At 38.2% G+C, this 17,209-nt stretch overlaps 1 protein-coding gene across 4 annotated transcripts in view; it reads right to left on the minus strand.

Moving 5' to 3' along the window:
* The window catches only part of PTBP2 (polypyrimidine tract binding protein 2), a 48,047-nt gene extending 31,079 nt beyond the window's left edge, over positions 1 to 16,968 (minus strand). For 2 of the 4 annotated variants that reach the window (XM_062497001.1, XM_062497000.1), the window contains exons 1-3: positions 16,868 to 16,968; positions 15,266 to 15,296; positions 2,883 to 2,958 (exon numbers count right to left, since the gene is read on the minus strand). In XM_062497001.1, the coding sequence (XP_062352985.1) occupies positions 2,883 to 2,958; positions 15,266 to 15,296; positions 16,868 to 16,875 (115 nt within the window). In that variant the 5' untranslated portion in view covers positions 16,876 to 16,968. The remainder of the gene's footprint in view (positions 1 to 2,882; positions 2,959 to 15,265; positions 15,297 to 16,867) is intronic. The other 2 variants (XM_062496999.1, XM_062497002.1) reach the window with 2 other exon arrangements.
* Between the last annotated feature and the right edge of the window lie 241 nt (positions 16,969 to 17,209).

Consider the following 17,209-nt stretch of genomic DNA (forward strand, 5'->3'; position numbering starts at 1 on the left):
TGTTCTCCTAGCTATCTACTTAGAAAAATATCACAGGATCAGATGTTGGAAATATCACAATCAAAAACAGAATAGGTTTCTATATTCTCCAGAAAACAATGGCCAAGTTTCACAATATCCTGACACTTCCTAACTCTTAAGAATGAAAGGGCAAGAACAAGGCAGATCTCTACAGGTCTCATTTACAAGGGACTTAATAAATGGTTCCCTTAAGCCCTAGAATACTTGGGAATGACCCATCACTACTATACCTTGGTTGCAGCAAGAAAAAAAAATACTTAATTTACCAAAGTTTTAAATTTTTCTGGAGAAAAAAAGCAATAGCAGAACTGAAGCAAAAGGAGCACGTCAGTTCAGACAGAAAGAATACCTGAACTCATTTGGCTTCAGGAGATGGTTACAGAACAACTAACACACAGGTTTCCATTTCACATCTAACTGCTTCTGAGTTTACGATCTGAACTTGGAAACTGTGCAAGTCTGGAAGAAGTACTTGCTGGTCCACAGTAAACAATACAGCTGTGGGAGGATATATTCAGAAGCTGAACTGTGAATTTATCCTACTCTACAGCGGGGTTTTGTGCTACTTAAAAAAGGCAGGCAGAATGAAATTTGAATACCAAGAAAATGTTTAAAAAATAGAATACCCAAACAAATTGGCTCCCTTTTCACTGACTGCAATAGAGAATTACTTGAATTACAGCACTACACACAGATTGTGGGTTTTTGTTTGTTTGGGAATATTTTTCCAACAACCTTCTTTACATATTACAGAATTTATGTGAAACTTTCAATAACAGCCATCTGATACTACAGGAGCCAGACCACTATTCTGACCACTGCTGCTAACGAGCTCATTTCTTGAGTAGTCATTTATGATTGTGGACACAAAAAAAAAAAAAAAAAGGAAAAAAAAAAAGAAAAAAAAAAACAAACAGGAAACCCCCACCCACACCAAAAAACTTCCCACACACAACAAACTCCCAAGAGTAAAACCCAAACCCTTAATCAGGTTAAAGAGGGTGGAAATAAAAACAAAATGGGAAGCAAAACCTCTGTTAAATACATCAAACTTCCATCCCATACATCAACCTAATGGGATTAAAACACATTTTTCCATTTTCAGAATTTTTCAGGAATATTTTATATGTAGGGGCTGTTTAGACAAGCTTCTATATTTCTTCTTCTGAAACCTCAGAATTATAATTTTTATTTCAATTTTTTCCCTTTACTTCTTTGTTCCTTTGATAAATTAACTTGTATTTAATTTCCTGGAACTAAAAGTTTATTTAAAAATATATGGAAAATTTGGTAACATTCAGGACTTGGTCCTGTCTTAATGTCCACTGCCCACACCCAGTCCCTAATGAACACAACTCCTTTCCATAGTAGCTTCATTGTTTATGTAAAATCGTTTAAGTAAAGCAAACTGATGAAGCACTAATTAATATCCAGGACTGAAGAGGACATCAAGAAAATGAAAACAAGAGGGATCTCTTTCAGAACCAGAAGGAAATAAGAAAAACAGGGAAGAGAAACAAATGTTCTGGGGTTCCAAAGTAGCTATGAATGCACTACCCAGCATTTCAGATTTATTCCAAAGTACCACCATCTCTTCACCTTTGGTTACAGAAGTGCCAGTGGAAGTGGCTTTCTTCTGCTGCCACACTCCTCCACTCAACACTGCACTGTGTCTACAACTGTGCAATCACATGACTGATCAGTAAATTGCTCCAAGGAAAAACTGCTTTATTTTGTTGGAATAGCATTAATTAGCTGCATTAATTTATTCTGCAAGTGTATGAGCACTCCAACAGAAAAGAGTGTAGTAGAAACATGTGGATTTGGGGGTTTTTCTGCTTGTGCTGAAGATGTAGGATGAGAAAGCACAGAGCTACCCATTCTGGCAAGAGCTATCACCACAGCACCTTAATTGTAACGTGAAATTGCACCCTGAATCCCAATCGCTTACTAATAAACTAAAATGGAAAGAGTCTGCTATTAATGTCAGTCATTATACTGCTGACCCCATGAATACAGAAAATCAGGCACAGTAGAACAGTGAACCAGGCAACTGACTGGAAAGTGCAGTGACCCTCTGATGCCATGAATCAACTCCTCCACATCCCTAAGGCAAAAGAAAAAAACAAAAGAAACAGAAAAAAACCCAGAAAAAAATTAATGATATGGCAAAAAAAGAAAAAAGAACAAGCAAGATCTCTGAAATGAGCCTTCCAAGGGTACTAAATGGACATTCAACACAGAAGCATCAGCTACAATAGAAGGCATTTTAGTGTGTGCCAATTAATGAAAAAGCCTTTCTATCTAGCATCACCAGAAAACTGATTCAAGAACAGCCACAGTCACTTTGCACTGATACTCAGATTCTACCATTGTGATCTCAAACCAAAGGAGCCAAGTGAAGCTTCCTGCTTTAGCAGTGAAGAACTCTCTCCTCCCCAGTCCACGCTGTATTATAAAACTGGCACAGTGGCCTTCCCTGTAATGCCCACACTTGCAGATGTCCATGTGTAGAGAAGTTGAAAGAAGAAATTCACACAGGAATTGGGCTGTTTTACCTTTGCCTGGCAGTTGAGATTCCTTACTTTAAAGGTAGCTGTACAAGACAACGGTGATTTTTCATCCCATCACCCACCAAAAATTTAGTGTGTGGACATCTGAAAATTGCCTGTGGTTCTGTGGGATTATTCTTCTCAGAGATCCAAGGTTTGTAGGAAATACAAAGTCACTATATTCTAATACAAGCCAACAGTTTATCCCTCTATAGCACACGGATTCTTGTTTTGGTGTTCTCCCCTTGCAAACAGGAAATGAGTCCAAGTATAAATCACAGATTTCTCCTTTGAAAGGGCATCACTTACCAGTAACTACCATGCTGCTCATGTTAGAGTTCGGGCTACTGAGTACACTGCCTGAAAGAAGTTCGTCAGATCCTCTCTAAAAAGAAAGAGACAGTAAGAGATTTTTTTTCCTCTATTTTGTGATTTTTAAAGATGATACTTCCTCTTTTCAGATAAGTGCAACAATTTGAAATCTAAGTAAAGCAGAATATTTACATGGCAATCTGAAATGAGAGCAGCTTAAGCACAGTTGTTTAACCCACCAGTGAAAAGAAGCCATCTCTGGACACAATGAGAACTGCTGAACAGTAATTTTGTCCAGCATTTCAAATTAAATTATAATTAAATATATTTATTCTACTTTGATAACATTTAAATTAATTTAAATTTAATATTTTAATACACATATATATTAAACTATTGTATCTGGCTGAAACTACAAGGGAAATCTATGCAAATAGAAATATGGAGTTTAGCTCATTTTTAACACCCCTATTTAAAAACAAAAATATTTAATGTTCACAGGAAAAGAAATCCATTTTCATATTGGGGATATCCATTTGTCTGCAAAACACAGATTAAGGCAGGGAATTACATCTTCATTGTAGTTCTTAAAACATGACAAATATCAATTAATGAATGACTTAAAAGTGGGCTGCAAAAATTAGAGGAGGGTTTATATTTAAACCATACAAGAAAACCCTTTCCACAAATTGTTGTAAAATGGGTATTTGACGCAGCTGAAGAGGCACTTCTTTTCACACCTTGTTTTTTTTTTTCTTTTTTTTCTTTTAAGCCCCAACCCTCTTCACCCTCAAGACTACATCTCTCAAAAAGCTTTATGTGATACATCTCTACAAAATCTTTATGTGATCTTCTAATAAACAAAATATTTAAACCATCCTTTGAATATGATCTTTAATTTCTTATAGGTTCTTTCCCACTTCAGAAGTATTTCTGCAGCACCCTTAAGATTAATCAAGGTCACTGCTAAAACGGTAATGAGGAGAAAAAAACAGTTTGTACCCATCCTTATTAAAATAAATGAGTTCAATTCTGTTGTGGACACTACAAGAGAATCAAGAATAGTTAATTAATATGTTTTACAGGGCACTTCAATACTTCATAATAAACTCATCTGAGACTATTACCTTCATAGACAGTACAGTGGAAAGACTTAGAAAAATCAAACCCTTACCTTTTTCTCCTACTGCACTATATCTGTGTCCACACAGAGAACAGTATGATAATAAAGTTTATACATGTGTATGTACACACAGAGCCATTAAAGTTTACTTGGTTTTCAAAATCAGCTCTGAAGAATCTCTGTACTGTTTATTGAACGCTCTAAGCTTGTAAGTGTTCATAGCAAGCAACAAAGCTGTGCCTATCAAATCAGCAAGAGTTCCTTTCAGATTGCATCATCCCTCATACCAAGATCAGGTAGAACCATGAGAAGGACCATGTCTTGTCCTTTTCAATGTAAGGATGTATTTCTAATCAGATATAACTAAGAACATTTTAGCTAGACAGAACTGAGAAACAACATAGGTAAGTTGTAGAAACTGTTACTCTAACTACACTGCTGATGTAACATGCAGGTACAAGCTGAAACAGAAACCTTCTTTCTCTTTCATGTTCTATTTTTTCTAACATAATATTGACAAGGGTAGAATGCTGCCAAGTTGAAGAGTAGCAGCATTGTTACCCAGTGGTAAGTGCAGTTTTTTCTTCTTCCCACACCCATCTTCGCTTGCCCTGTCTGCAGCCTGGCCAGCTCAGAATAGGCAGCAGCAGCAACAGACATGGAATCTGTTCACAGTTCCACTGATTAAGATCATTCAGCAGCATTTCCCCCACCCTTTATATGACAGGCATACATTTGTAATTGTACAATAATTACTACATAAATAGCTGAAGAAACCCCAGTACCAAATGAATGCTCTTTCCAAAACCTGTAGGAACTTTACTATTCTGAAATATCCCAAACTTGAGTTGTCTTCAGCTTCAGAAAGTTACTTACAACATCAACTGCTGAATGAAAGAGTGCAAGAATGATTATATAAACTTCTGGTTCCTAGTAAATCAGGCTTTAAAAAAAAACCTGTTAATTTCTTAATCCACAGCAGAAAAACCCAAAAGGAGCACAAATTACTCAACAGAGTTAATCCACAGCAGAAAAACCCAAAAGGAGCACAAATCACTCAGAGTGAATAGTCAGTTCCTGTATTTGTGTTTCATGTTTCTCTCTTCATTTATAGACATATCATTTTACATTTCATTAATATCTTCATAGTCAATCACAAGATTTTTGTCATTGCACTTGAAAGTGTTAATATTTTTGATTCAGAAGAACAATTAAGTGTGAATTTCTTGCACTGGCCTGTATCATAAAGTCTACACTTGTCTTACCTGCATAAATTAGTGTTCAGAAGTCTGACTCACAGATGTACAGGTTCATACATGGAATGTTCTCCCAATTCCCCCATGAAATCATGAAATGTAGAGCAAATCTCCACTAACTCACTCACGTACATATTTCCCAAGCTTTTGGTCAAAGACAAAGATGTCTCTTACTGTGTGAGTAATGATCTTATTAGATATATATCTGGTTCTTTTTCCTAACTGGTTCTTAAGCAGCCTGGACCCTTCTGTACTTCAATTCTGTATGCAACTTTAAAACCACCTCTGCAGCAAAAGACATGATGGACTTGCACACAGAATGATTAAATTACAAAATCAAAAGTAGTACCTGCCTGGTTATTGTGATTGTATTGTGATTGCCTAGTAAAGCAATTTCATATAAGCATCTCAAGTAAGCCAATGTGTGCTCTTAGACTGGGCACTACTGTGGAACAATCTCTCCCAAATTACATAGACATAAATACTTAATTTACTTACATTTATTTAGCAGAGATAAGGCTTTATTCAATTTGTGGTGCTTGGTTTTGGTTTTATGTGCATCTTCTTTTAGAAGGTGCTAAGCCAAAAAAGACTGACACCATGCTCCACAAGCAAAGCCTTTTATCACTCTACCATGTAAAATACAAATTTCAAAATCATAACCAACTTTCCAAGCATCTTGAATATTTAATTAGTCTCAAGGACAGTTCTGCTAGTCAAATGGTATAAACCTTTAAACTAAATTATGTAATTGTATTGAGTGTTTCAGAGCTAAGGAAACCAAACTCAGATCTTTGAAGAGCACAGAGAATCAAACTCAAGGAAGAGAGATGCAGGAGCAACGTTCACTTAACTCTTTTCCCTATCTGTGCAAACTGCTGTGTTCTAAAGAATCAAAGCAAGTTTGAGACTGTATAACCATACTGAAATCACAAATAGAGAGATGGAAAAAACATTCACATGGAAGTTAAAGTAACAGACAGATAAGAAACCACCACAATGACTGTATTTCACCATAAACTGCAAAGGAAAGTTACTGTAATAGCAACAAGGTAGAGACTAATTGAGTATCCATTTTAGCATGAGGCAAGGAGATTAAGAACTAAATAAGAAGTATAAACTGCTATTATACTATTAATAGGTCATCTTCTGACATCTAGTCCTCAACAGCACACGTTTTCAAGGCCATATTTCTATTCCTACCAATGTCAAGAGATTAATCTACATTAATCTTCCACAAAAACTAACAATTAACTACTCAGATCAGAGCTATCTAGACCATTTCTTTATGAAACCAGCATTTACCAAAATAGGAGTATACAGAATAAACAAGGGAATTGCCAGGTTAACATCTTGCAGTGAGGGAACCCTGAATTTGTCACAGAGTCAATACTGCCCTTTCACTGAAGCCCATGCTATCACCCCCATGACCCCATGAGAGCATTTCCATGCATGATGGGAAAACATCATGTTTAATGCATGGCTTCAATCAATGGATTTATGTAAAACTGACATGTAGGACCACTTTCAAAAAAGACAAAAAAATATACCAAGTCAGACTTCTAGTGCACATTTAAGTGAAAATACAAAATTATACACACAAACGTTATTTTACATACTGTAAATTAAAGACAGCATTTTGATTTTTTTAGCTAATTTCCCCTAAGTGAATACTTACTTCATATACTGTCACTTCTACAATTTACAAAATCAATTAAACAAAGAGAGAAGAAGCCCCAAGCTCAGCAAATGAATGTCCTAGGTCCTTGCTTTAAGCTATAGCTAACTCAAAATCCCTCACTGCATAAACTGGATTTACATAGCAGAATTTCAGATTTCCCCCTCCCCCCCACCATAAAAGACTATTATAAAGCTTAATGCTATCACAGTTTATATTATGCAGCTATATAATTTCAGGAAGTCATTACTGTCATACTATGCTTCCAGGCTAATCAAAAATATACTATTTAGAAGTCTTTGCAAACTATTTTCCTCACATTCCAGACCAGGCTTTAAATACTTCACACATTCCCCAGATTTTAATAAATCCAAGCATTTAGTCTTTTATGCATCAAAATGCTTTTTGACAACTGTTTACAGAGAGATTTGAGACAGATTGGCTGTTTTCCCAATAATTCAGGGCAATGGAGATTCTGATCAGAAGTTATGGCTAAACCTGACCTAACAGTGTATTACAGAGAGATCAGAAGCATGTGTAGAAGCACTACAGTACTCCTAGAAACAGGAAACAAGTGACTCCTAGAATCCATTAACTTTTGTTAAAAAGTCCACAGTATAATCTAAAAAAAATTTCTTCGACTCCCACTAGAAAATATAAAGACAACACTCAAGAAAGATATTGAAAAATACATTTTTTTACAAATACTCTCATTTGTGGTATTTATATTTGCTGATACTACAAACCTCTCTCAAAACCAGGATGCTTCTGCCCTTCTCATTTCCCTCTTTCCTCCCTTCCCCCAAAGGAATGGTAAGTATGAGAACTTCAGCTGCACTGCACATTTACCAGAGTCATTCTCAGCCTACAGGCATGAATCTCCTAAGGGGCATATGACAAGCCAGGAGACAGATCTCGTGAGTTAAGGAAATCCAACAACAGCATCGTCAAACACTTTATTTCTAACAACATCTGGGAACAATTTAAAAGAAAGAGCCAGAAACCTGATGGTATGGGAGAGGAATAAGCACATGCTGGATTCAACCAAGACATGAAAACATGCTCCTCTAACACTTACACACTGCAAACACACTGCTTCAATAGCTGAAGTAGCTTTGGGGACTGGATGTTTGAAACAGAACAACACACTTCAAACCCCCCAACACAGCATTTATACACTTTGTTAAGTTTACATGTGATGGATTAGAATTCAAACGATGCTTCATTTTTAGCATGATAAATTTTTATATGAAACACTGCATGAATCTACTCTCACATGATCTTTTGTGAAGAAAAAAACCCCTTGATCTGCCTTATACTCTGATTACACACGCAACTGTCAAAACACAATAATCCAAACTACCCTGAAGAATTTGTTACACCTCTCATATGTACAGGATCCCAGAAGGCCTATTCAGGACAGCACAAGGCAAGACCATATATTCAAAAGAAACTCCATTCAGGTTCATAAGTATTTTACAAAGCATACAGTTTAACTACAAGCTTCCTATTACTTCACCAGAACCTTACATTCATGGACTGTTCTAAAGAATACACTATTTAACTATATTGGCATGAAGTCACTTAAGGTTGTGAACTCCATAGGTGCATAATAACTCACTTAGAACATCACTTGCTTTTCATTCAGTATTAATGGTATCAAATATGACCACCTTTATATACTTACTCTCTACATATGTTCTTTCTGACCCTACTTCAATGATATTCATATTCTCCTCAGCCAAGCATATATTGTTTACATAGTCTAACAACTACACCATTTTAACACTCTCAATTTTTCATTAAGAAAGGGGCAAGAAAAATAATAAAATGTTAATAAAACCACATAAATTTTGTGGAAATTGAGAGAGAGTAATCAAGGGAGTTTGAAAAGTCTAAGACTGGCAGGAGACAAAACTCAATTTCCTTAAAAAAATCTCCACGTTCCCAAAACCTAATGTTGAAAAGAAACAAATTTCTCAAAGCTCCAGAAGATCAAGATGGACTATTAAACCAAAAAGGCAAAGAGTAAAGAATCAAATATCAACTTACACCATGTCACACAGCCTCACTTGGAAACTTCCAAACTTTGAATTGTAATGAAAGACTGCAGGCAAAAATCTCTTCTAATGTAAGTCAATGCTATAAACATCCAAGAGAAGTAAACCAACAAAATAATTTATTCCAACATTTCAGACTTTCGATTCCACTTTTATCAGGAATGTACTACTCTCAAACTTCACTGGTAGTAAATGAGAATAGGTGAGAACTAGAGCTACCACCTGGATGCATCCTTTGCCTTCCAGACAGACAACCACGGCACCTGCATGTGCCTGCAGACTTGCTCCTTCAGTAGCAGTTTCTACTTAATTATCTCCTATTTTTCACAAATAAATTACAAGTGCTTAATGCTATTTTGTCTATAACTCAATACTCGTGTTACACATTCACAGAAAAATTGATTTTATGAAAAGCTAAAGATGGCTACATGTACTTGCAGCTGTAAAAATTACCCAAACCCTTAAATCTAACATCACAGTCCCATTAACAGCTTGTGAAACCACAACCTCATTTGAATCAACTACCACCAAAAGCAAGAATCCTACCTTCTCCCTGACCCCAGCAACTTGCTCCTACTCTGTCCTCCTAATTCTGTATTGTTACAAGCACTTATGCAACCACACACTTTGGTACAAATCTGGGTAAAAAGATGTTGTGTCAGCTTAGCTTTATCCTGGTTAAGTTCCCAAGCAAGGTTTGTGAATTGGCTCCCTAAACATCCGTTGCACAAGTATTGCAGTGACAGAAAAATGGAATGCAGCTTGATTTACTTGTGAAAACATGGCTGGAAGCTTTGGGAAATGGGAAGGGCATTTCCATATTGGTATTAGTGCATGTTTTCAGAGATGGTGCAGCTGACTGCATTTCTCCTTCTACAACCCCTCAATTAAGATGCAAACCTAAGTGCTCTGCTCCAAATAAAAACTATGTGATTTCAAACTAGTGAAAGATACCAAAACTTATCAAACAGGTATACTAAAGCTGCCTTACATTGCTGCATACTTAGGACAGAGAACAAACTAAGTTTCAACATGTTTCCTTTCTTTCCATTTTCAGCATTCCTTGCTTTTTCACATATATAACAGTGGCAGAATGAGCATTACGAAAAAAAAAAAACCTACCAAAAGTACAAAGAAAAAAAGAACTGGAATCAGCTGTTCTGAGAATAAATATGAAAGCCATTTCAAACAGGGTCAATTTATAGAAGTTACTGTTACCAGATATCTTCCCTGTTCACAGATATCTTTCATGATAAGACTGTCATAAGATTGTCATTTCCCATAATTGTCACTATGGACATGTTGCCCATACCACAGCTGGAAAGACAAATCCAGATGCCAGTTTTAAACTTTTGAACATGGCCAAAAGTTTATTTACTTCACTGCTATAATGCTAACATCTTTTTTGCTGTTCACTGCTGCTAGTACAACTAAGTATTACTGAATACAAAGGTTGTCTAAAAACATTATCACAGCTAACTCAAGATTAAAAGACCTAATTCACAAACAACTAATTTTTTTTCATATCACTGTCTTTGTCTAATCTACCAGCAATTATATTAGACATGCAAGGTTAGCAATATAACACACTATCACATAGCATTTATCTGTAAGAATAAATCAATTTTTATCCTACCACTCCCTTCTTTTTAAGTAGCCAAAATTTTAACAGTGAAGGCAAAAAATTTGAGAGTAAAAATCTAAAAGGAACAGGCTTGTGAAACAAGTTTAGACTAAATTTCAGAAGAGGGAAAATTTATCTTCTGACAATTCACTAGGATCTGACTTTCAATCCAATTTTCATTATACAGTGTACTGTTGAAACAAAAAGTCACAGCACATCTACAGTATCTACTTTTTTCCATAATGAAAAAATTCTCAGTTATTGCTACCAAAAAAAGGTTCAGAGTAAAATTTTGCATGAGAAGACTACTCCTCAGAACATGAGTTAAAAATCCAAAGTGGACAACACTTCAAGAGTACTCACAGACTGCTTTGTGCTCTCTCCCCTTTCTCCATCAGTTCCTGTCTCTGACAGTTTTTAGCTACTGTCCTTCCCCCACACTACAATATTCCTCCACATTAAGTTTCAGTGACCAGGAAAAAGGGGAACTAGGCGTTACTTCCCTGTTTGAAAAACTTAGGAAGTACTAGGTCAGTGTTTCTTAGCATCTTCCACCCATCCCAAACATAACTAAATACACACCACCAACTCCCTCGTCTCTTAAGTGCACTGCAAAGGCCAAAGCCCTGACTTTGAGGGGAAGAAGGCCATCCCCACATCTTTATACATTACAAAACTGTGTTTATAGGCATGAGTTTTCCCTCCTAGCTATAACTGGGGCTGTCCAGGCTTGGTTTTTGGCAAGTATCCAAAGCACCATCAAGAAGGACAAAAATTTCCCAAATGCTGTGTACCAAATAATGCATCCAGGAAGAAATGGTTCTTTACTCCTGTCAGAACATCTCAGCCACTGTGAAACATGCAATGCACATGCACAAAATGAGTCACTCAATAGTTCAACCCCATTTACTGCACGGCCACCCATCCCATCCAGGAGAAAGATCATCCATTAGACTGAAGTGGCACACACTGAAATGCAGTAGGAGAGATCACCCTCAATATGCACCCAAAGTTCACCTAAGTGATTCCCTACACCTGTGTGACATAGATTCCTTATACCATGTTTTATAGCCCACCAAAGATTCTTTTAATTACGCCAGAGGAAGGATTATATTATATACTTCATACATCCAGTGGCTGAAAAAGGCTCTATCACACCAAGTACCAAATCAGTTACCAAGATTAAAGCATTGTAATGTAAAGAGAACACAAGACAGCAATTCAAAGTACAGTTACTGGATGCTGATGCTCAAAAACATATAACCAGAGAGTAACTAAGGACCTGATGTAATAAGAACAGAGCAACTCCAGTGCACTTTTTTAAAAAGAGAAAGCAAACATTTTATATAATATGATAATTTTTTTAAACTATGCACAAAGAAATCTATAAAATGTATAGAATTTCTCCAAGGAACTGCATTTTTTTTTTAATTTATAAACTACATAAATATTACCACTACTGGAATCCTTAACCCTCCTTTATTCAAATATACTTTGCACAAACTGCTTATATACAAAGCAAGTTCACAAATTAGCATCAGACAGAGAGTTAAAGCTCATTCCTTTTTACATTATTTTGCAAAATGTAATGTAAGGGGTGAACTGTGTGCAGTGACATTTCCCTGCCTCCATGAATTCTAGGTAAGCAAAACAAGACATTACAGATCAAATCAAGTATGAGTTCTTTCATCTGTACTTACAAGATGACTGGGGTGTGACATGTTCTAATGTTTTCAGAAATTAAAGCACGCTGCTCCTCTGACAGATTTGAGCTAGGAAGTGCGTTCCCACTGCATATTTTGAGTTGTACAAATCCCCAGATTTACTCTTTGTAAGCCAAGTTTTCAAGTTGCATTCATTATCTTTTCCACCTCCATTTTAAGTTTTATATTTTGTATTGGTTTCTGGTGTTAATTTCTGGTGACTCAACATGTATGTTAAATGAAGACTGAACATCAGATGAACAAAAATGTTTTAAAGCAAATCAAGTATACAATACAAATAAATGGTAGTAATTTCAAATTTATCCCTCATTTGTAGATAACTCTGATTATAAAACTGTCAATAAAGCATTATAAGGAAGCATTCTTTTTACTTTATACTTGCCTTGACCACATGCAATCCCCAAAGCTAAAAAACCCTCCTTTAACTGAAAGACAATACCCAGACAACAGTAATTAGCTTCTCTAACCCTTTTATGAATGGGTTTAAAAACATACACTTTTCTGATTAAGAGAACAACCAGCCAGACAACAGTATCAAGTTTTAAATTTGTATTGACATGACTGATGATACAACAAAGCAAATTTTCCAAACAGAGGAGTCATATGTCATCACCCATTTCTCCAAGTATAACTGAATATCTCACAAACTTGTTTTACAGGTGATCAGCATATACACTGTAAGTGAAAAAAATCTCAGAAAGCATCAAGTAAAAAAAAATAAATTCCTGGATAAGGTGGCTTCTCACAGGTAAATCCCTGCTCGCACCCAGTGACTATTCAGTCACAATAAAAGCAGTGTTGGAAGACCATTAAAATTGCTAATGCAACTCCTTGGATTCAAAACTTACTCCTAGCACATTCCCATGGCATCCCATGAAAAAGAAAACTTGCAAGGGAAGGCCAGATGACTGATCCCAGTTGTTTACATACATGTGATAGCCAAAGCATTCCTCAACTTTAAAACAGCAGTCCATCAAGAGCAAGGAACGGCCACCATAAGGACAAATGTGTCACATGTCCTTCCACAAAACACAAGTGAAGCTGGCATTACAACACTATGCACATGTATACCTCAATTAGACAGAAATCCCATTTTCCATTCTTATCAGTATCCTGAGATAATTAAAGAATCTCTAGAATACAATTCAGTTTATTCCTCCCATATTTAACAGCTTTCTTCAGGGTATCTTCATCCTTATTTATCTGCACTACTTCCATGCACAGACTATTCTCTTAAAAACCAGACAGAAAGACCATTTTTACAAACAAAGAGCAGAACTTTTTGATACTTCTGAGCCTTTCACTGTATTTTTAATCACTCCAATACACCTGTCCTACCTTCTTTCTTATATACATAAAATAACTTCTACAATCAACAGAAGAAAGCAGTTGTGTCATCTGAAGCATCTTTATTTCACTGTCTGGCTAGTATCTTAAAATTTGTTTCCAAAACTGCACCACCCACTTAGGACATAGTTTGTAACACTCAAATTCTCATAGACTGAAATTGCTCACAGTAAAGAGTGAAAGGGATACTGAATCCATTTACTTCTCCTGAAGTGAGAAATGTCAGAATTTAAGATCCACAGTCTACCTGAAACTACTTCTTCACTAGAAAGAAGAAAAATTACTGAGGGTAATTTATGACTTCATATGTTTTGCCCTGAAGCTGCATACATGGAGCACAGTTTGCTGCTGAAAGACTTGGAAAGTCCTCAGGTATTCCTCCAATCTACTAAATACATTGCTAAGTTTTAATGAGTTAACACTTTGTCCTCCCAGGCATCAGAGAAATAGTCATGTCAGTTCATATTTCTATTGTGATTAGCTCCCACTGAAGTACCTTAATAACTACACTTGACCCATGATTTAGAGAAAGATTTCAAGCTTGTCTCCAATACTGCATGAACATATGGAGCTGGATGGGTCCAGAATCTATGGAACTCACTTCTCCCAGCTCTTCCTTTAGAAGCAAGCTTACCCAGAAACATTCTACAGGTACATCTGACAGAACAGCTGCTTTATCTACAGGCTGGCTGTATTATAAAAGGACTAGCCCAAATCCAACAGGACCAATACTGAATCTTAGCAACTGGCCCTTACTGGACAAAGCTGGGCTTAGCAAGCAGTTGACACTGATCAGCTTCAGGTGAAAAGGCAGGTACATACCACAAGCTACAAAGTCCCTGAACAAATGTGAAGAGTTAACTGTACACACTAGAAAACTTCAGTTTCTACCACTGAAATAGAATTGCTCTCATGCATTCATTGAAGTTCTCTCATACCACATCCCTTGGCATTAACATTATTTCTCACTCTGCTACTATGGAGTACTGATCTAATTCCTGTGACAGATTTGAATAAAAAAAGCAAAATAAATAGGAAATTAACAGCTATTTGGAATCCCTTTCCTTGCTATAAAAATACGATCAATTCATGACTGAACTTGAGAAATAAAAAGTACAGCAAAGCAAACACCCATTTCTGTGTCTACATAACAAATTCCAGCGCCCATTATTCTGTCCTATTACAGATAGTCACTTCTTTTTTAACTTCAGTGGGAACTGTTTTGAAAAAAGGAAGGGGAGGGACAGAAAAAAGTATGACTTTCACAGGCCCCATGTAACAATGAGGGAGTATTGTTTTGACAAAAGTATGATAAATAAAGTTTTAAAGTAAGAAGCTGACACCACTACATTAATCCAGAACCACTGTTTACAGTTCAGTGCCTAGAAAAGTCTTTTGTGTAGAGGCTCCAATTTACCTCTAGGGATTTTTGTTTAATAAAGCATATACGGCTGACTAGATATCAGCTCACAATGACCAGTTAAAATCTTCCAACATGCAACTACTGATGCTCAAAGCAGTTAATTTTGTATCAGCACTCTACCCCCTTATTTAAATGCACATCCTACCTTCACACCAACTGCAACATCAGTGACAATGCTGTAAAAAAAAAGAAAAAAAACAAGAACATAAGTCAACCAATTTATCCTCACAAACCCAACTTTTCAGTGTATTGCAATGACAAAATAATGAGGAGACAAAGAGGCAACAACTTCCCTGAGCAAGGAACTGTGTTCAAAGAACATACAGGACTGAAATACAAAAGTAACTTTAGAAAGCAATGGAGCTCCCACGTTTATAGGCCTTTCCAAAGAGTTCAAAGTTTCAAGTAAATATTGCTCCACTACACCACTGCCAGAGCATTTACTTAGGAAACTCGGGTTTCTGGACTACATGAGATTACAGGGTGGAAATAGAGTAATTTAAAAGTAAGTAAAAAACTTCTCACACACCTCTATTAGCTAAACAGCTTGTTCAGCAACATAGCTGAACCTTTGTTTGACCTACTCTTTGAACAGCAGAAAGCAGCATTTTTTTTTTTTTAATTAGCTTGGAAAAAACCCCCAACGCATTAGCAGCTACACCTATATGAAATTTAATGAGGTACACCTATGAAAAACACTGCAACAGGTATGTCAAGGTACATCTTTTCCTTAGAGGTTGTGACATCATTACTCCCAGTATACACCACAATCCTAAAAGCAACCTTAGTCCACAAAGGTACGCACACAAAAATTAATATGGGAGAGCATTCCAAAGTGTAGTATTCATTAGTGACAGTAGTTCTCAGACAGGATTTGTAACTGCTACCATTATAATCACAACCATAAAAAGCATTTGGAACTCTCACAGTTCAAAGGTTATATGCTTAAAGCATACCAAAGAGATGGCTTCTCTGTTTGAAGCAGAGTAAACAACCTAAGAGGAGATTTGGAAGCTGAAAGCTGTTGTATTTACACTGACAAAGGCTACAGCCAGCAGCTCCATTTTCCAGGTCCAACAAAAAGCAGGCCTGGCGTGCAGTGCCTGCCCATCCCAGCCCCTACTGTCCCATATGACCGACTCCTTCCAACATTCCCTTCTTTGGTTTTTACAGCCAGTCCACTGCATATACAAGGGCATCTTTCCACCTGGGGAGGGGGGAAGCCGAAGAGCTTATCAGGCAGTTTCTGAAAACAAAAGAGCTCGACATCTGGCTCCTGCTGGCATCGCTCCTCCCCTCCAGCCAGCTCCAAAACAAACCCGAGCCCTGCAGCGCGCCCCTCCTCACCCCCTGGCCAGGGGAGAGATGCCAAATGTAGGGGAGAAGGAGGGAGCGAGAGGCTCTGGGAGACAAAGATGAGGATACACCGCGCTCTTTCTTTACAGCCAGACGCCGCGTCTCGGGCACTGCACTCAATTAAGGGGCGGCCCAAGGCCCTCGACGATATGAACGGGAGACCCTAGAGAGGGGCCCGCGTTACAGAGAGACTGAGCCCCTCCTGCCCCGCTCCCAGCCCGTGAGGGGCCTCAGGCTTCAGCTGTCCCGCGGCGGGAAGCTCAGCGCTCCCACACCCTCGGAGACGCCCGCCGACAGCCAGCGAGCGCCCGGCAGCGGGACAGGTCCCGGCACCGACCGGCAGCACAGAGCGCGGCAGTGCGCTCGCTCCCAGGGCCCGGTGCCCACTCACCCGTCCATCGCCGAGCAGGGCAGAGCGCGGGCAGCGGGACAGGAGCCGCGCACGGGGAAGCTGAGAGAAAATGGCGGCCTGGCCTGCACGGAAACCGCCGAGCGTCGCCGAGTGCCGGGCTCCGCTCCGCGTCCCCCTCCGCTACCGCGCACGCGTCGGCCCAACGCGCATGCGCCGCGCACCGGTGAAGCTTTTGCCCTCAGCTGCCCGGCCCCGCCTGGGCCGGGCGGCGGGAGCGGCGGCGGCGGCGGCGCGTTCCTCAGCCTGCTCCGAGCCCGCCCCGCCTGCTTCTCCTGCCTCAGCTGGCCCTCCTGCCCCAGCGCCGCTTTAGCAGTGGCCGGA

The sequence above is a fragment of the Cinclus cinclus genome, chromosome 8 (assembly GCF_963662255.1).
Source record: "Cinclus cinclus chromosome 8, bCinCin1.1, whole genome shotgun sequence".
Lineage (NCBI taxonomy): Eukaryota > Metazoa > Chordata > Aves > Passeriformes > Cinclidae > Cinclus > Cinclus cinclus.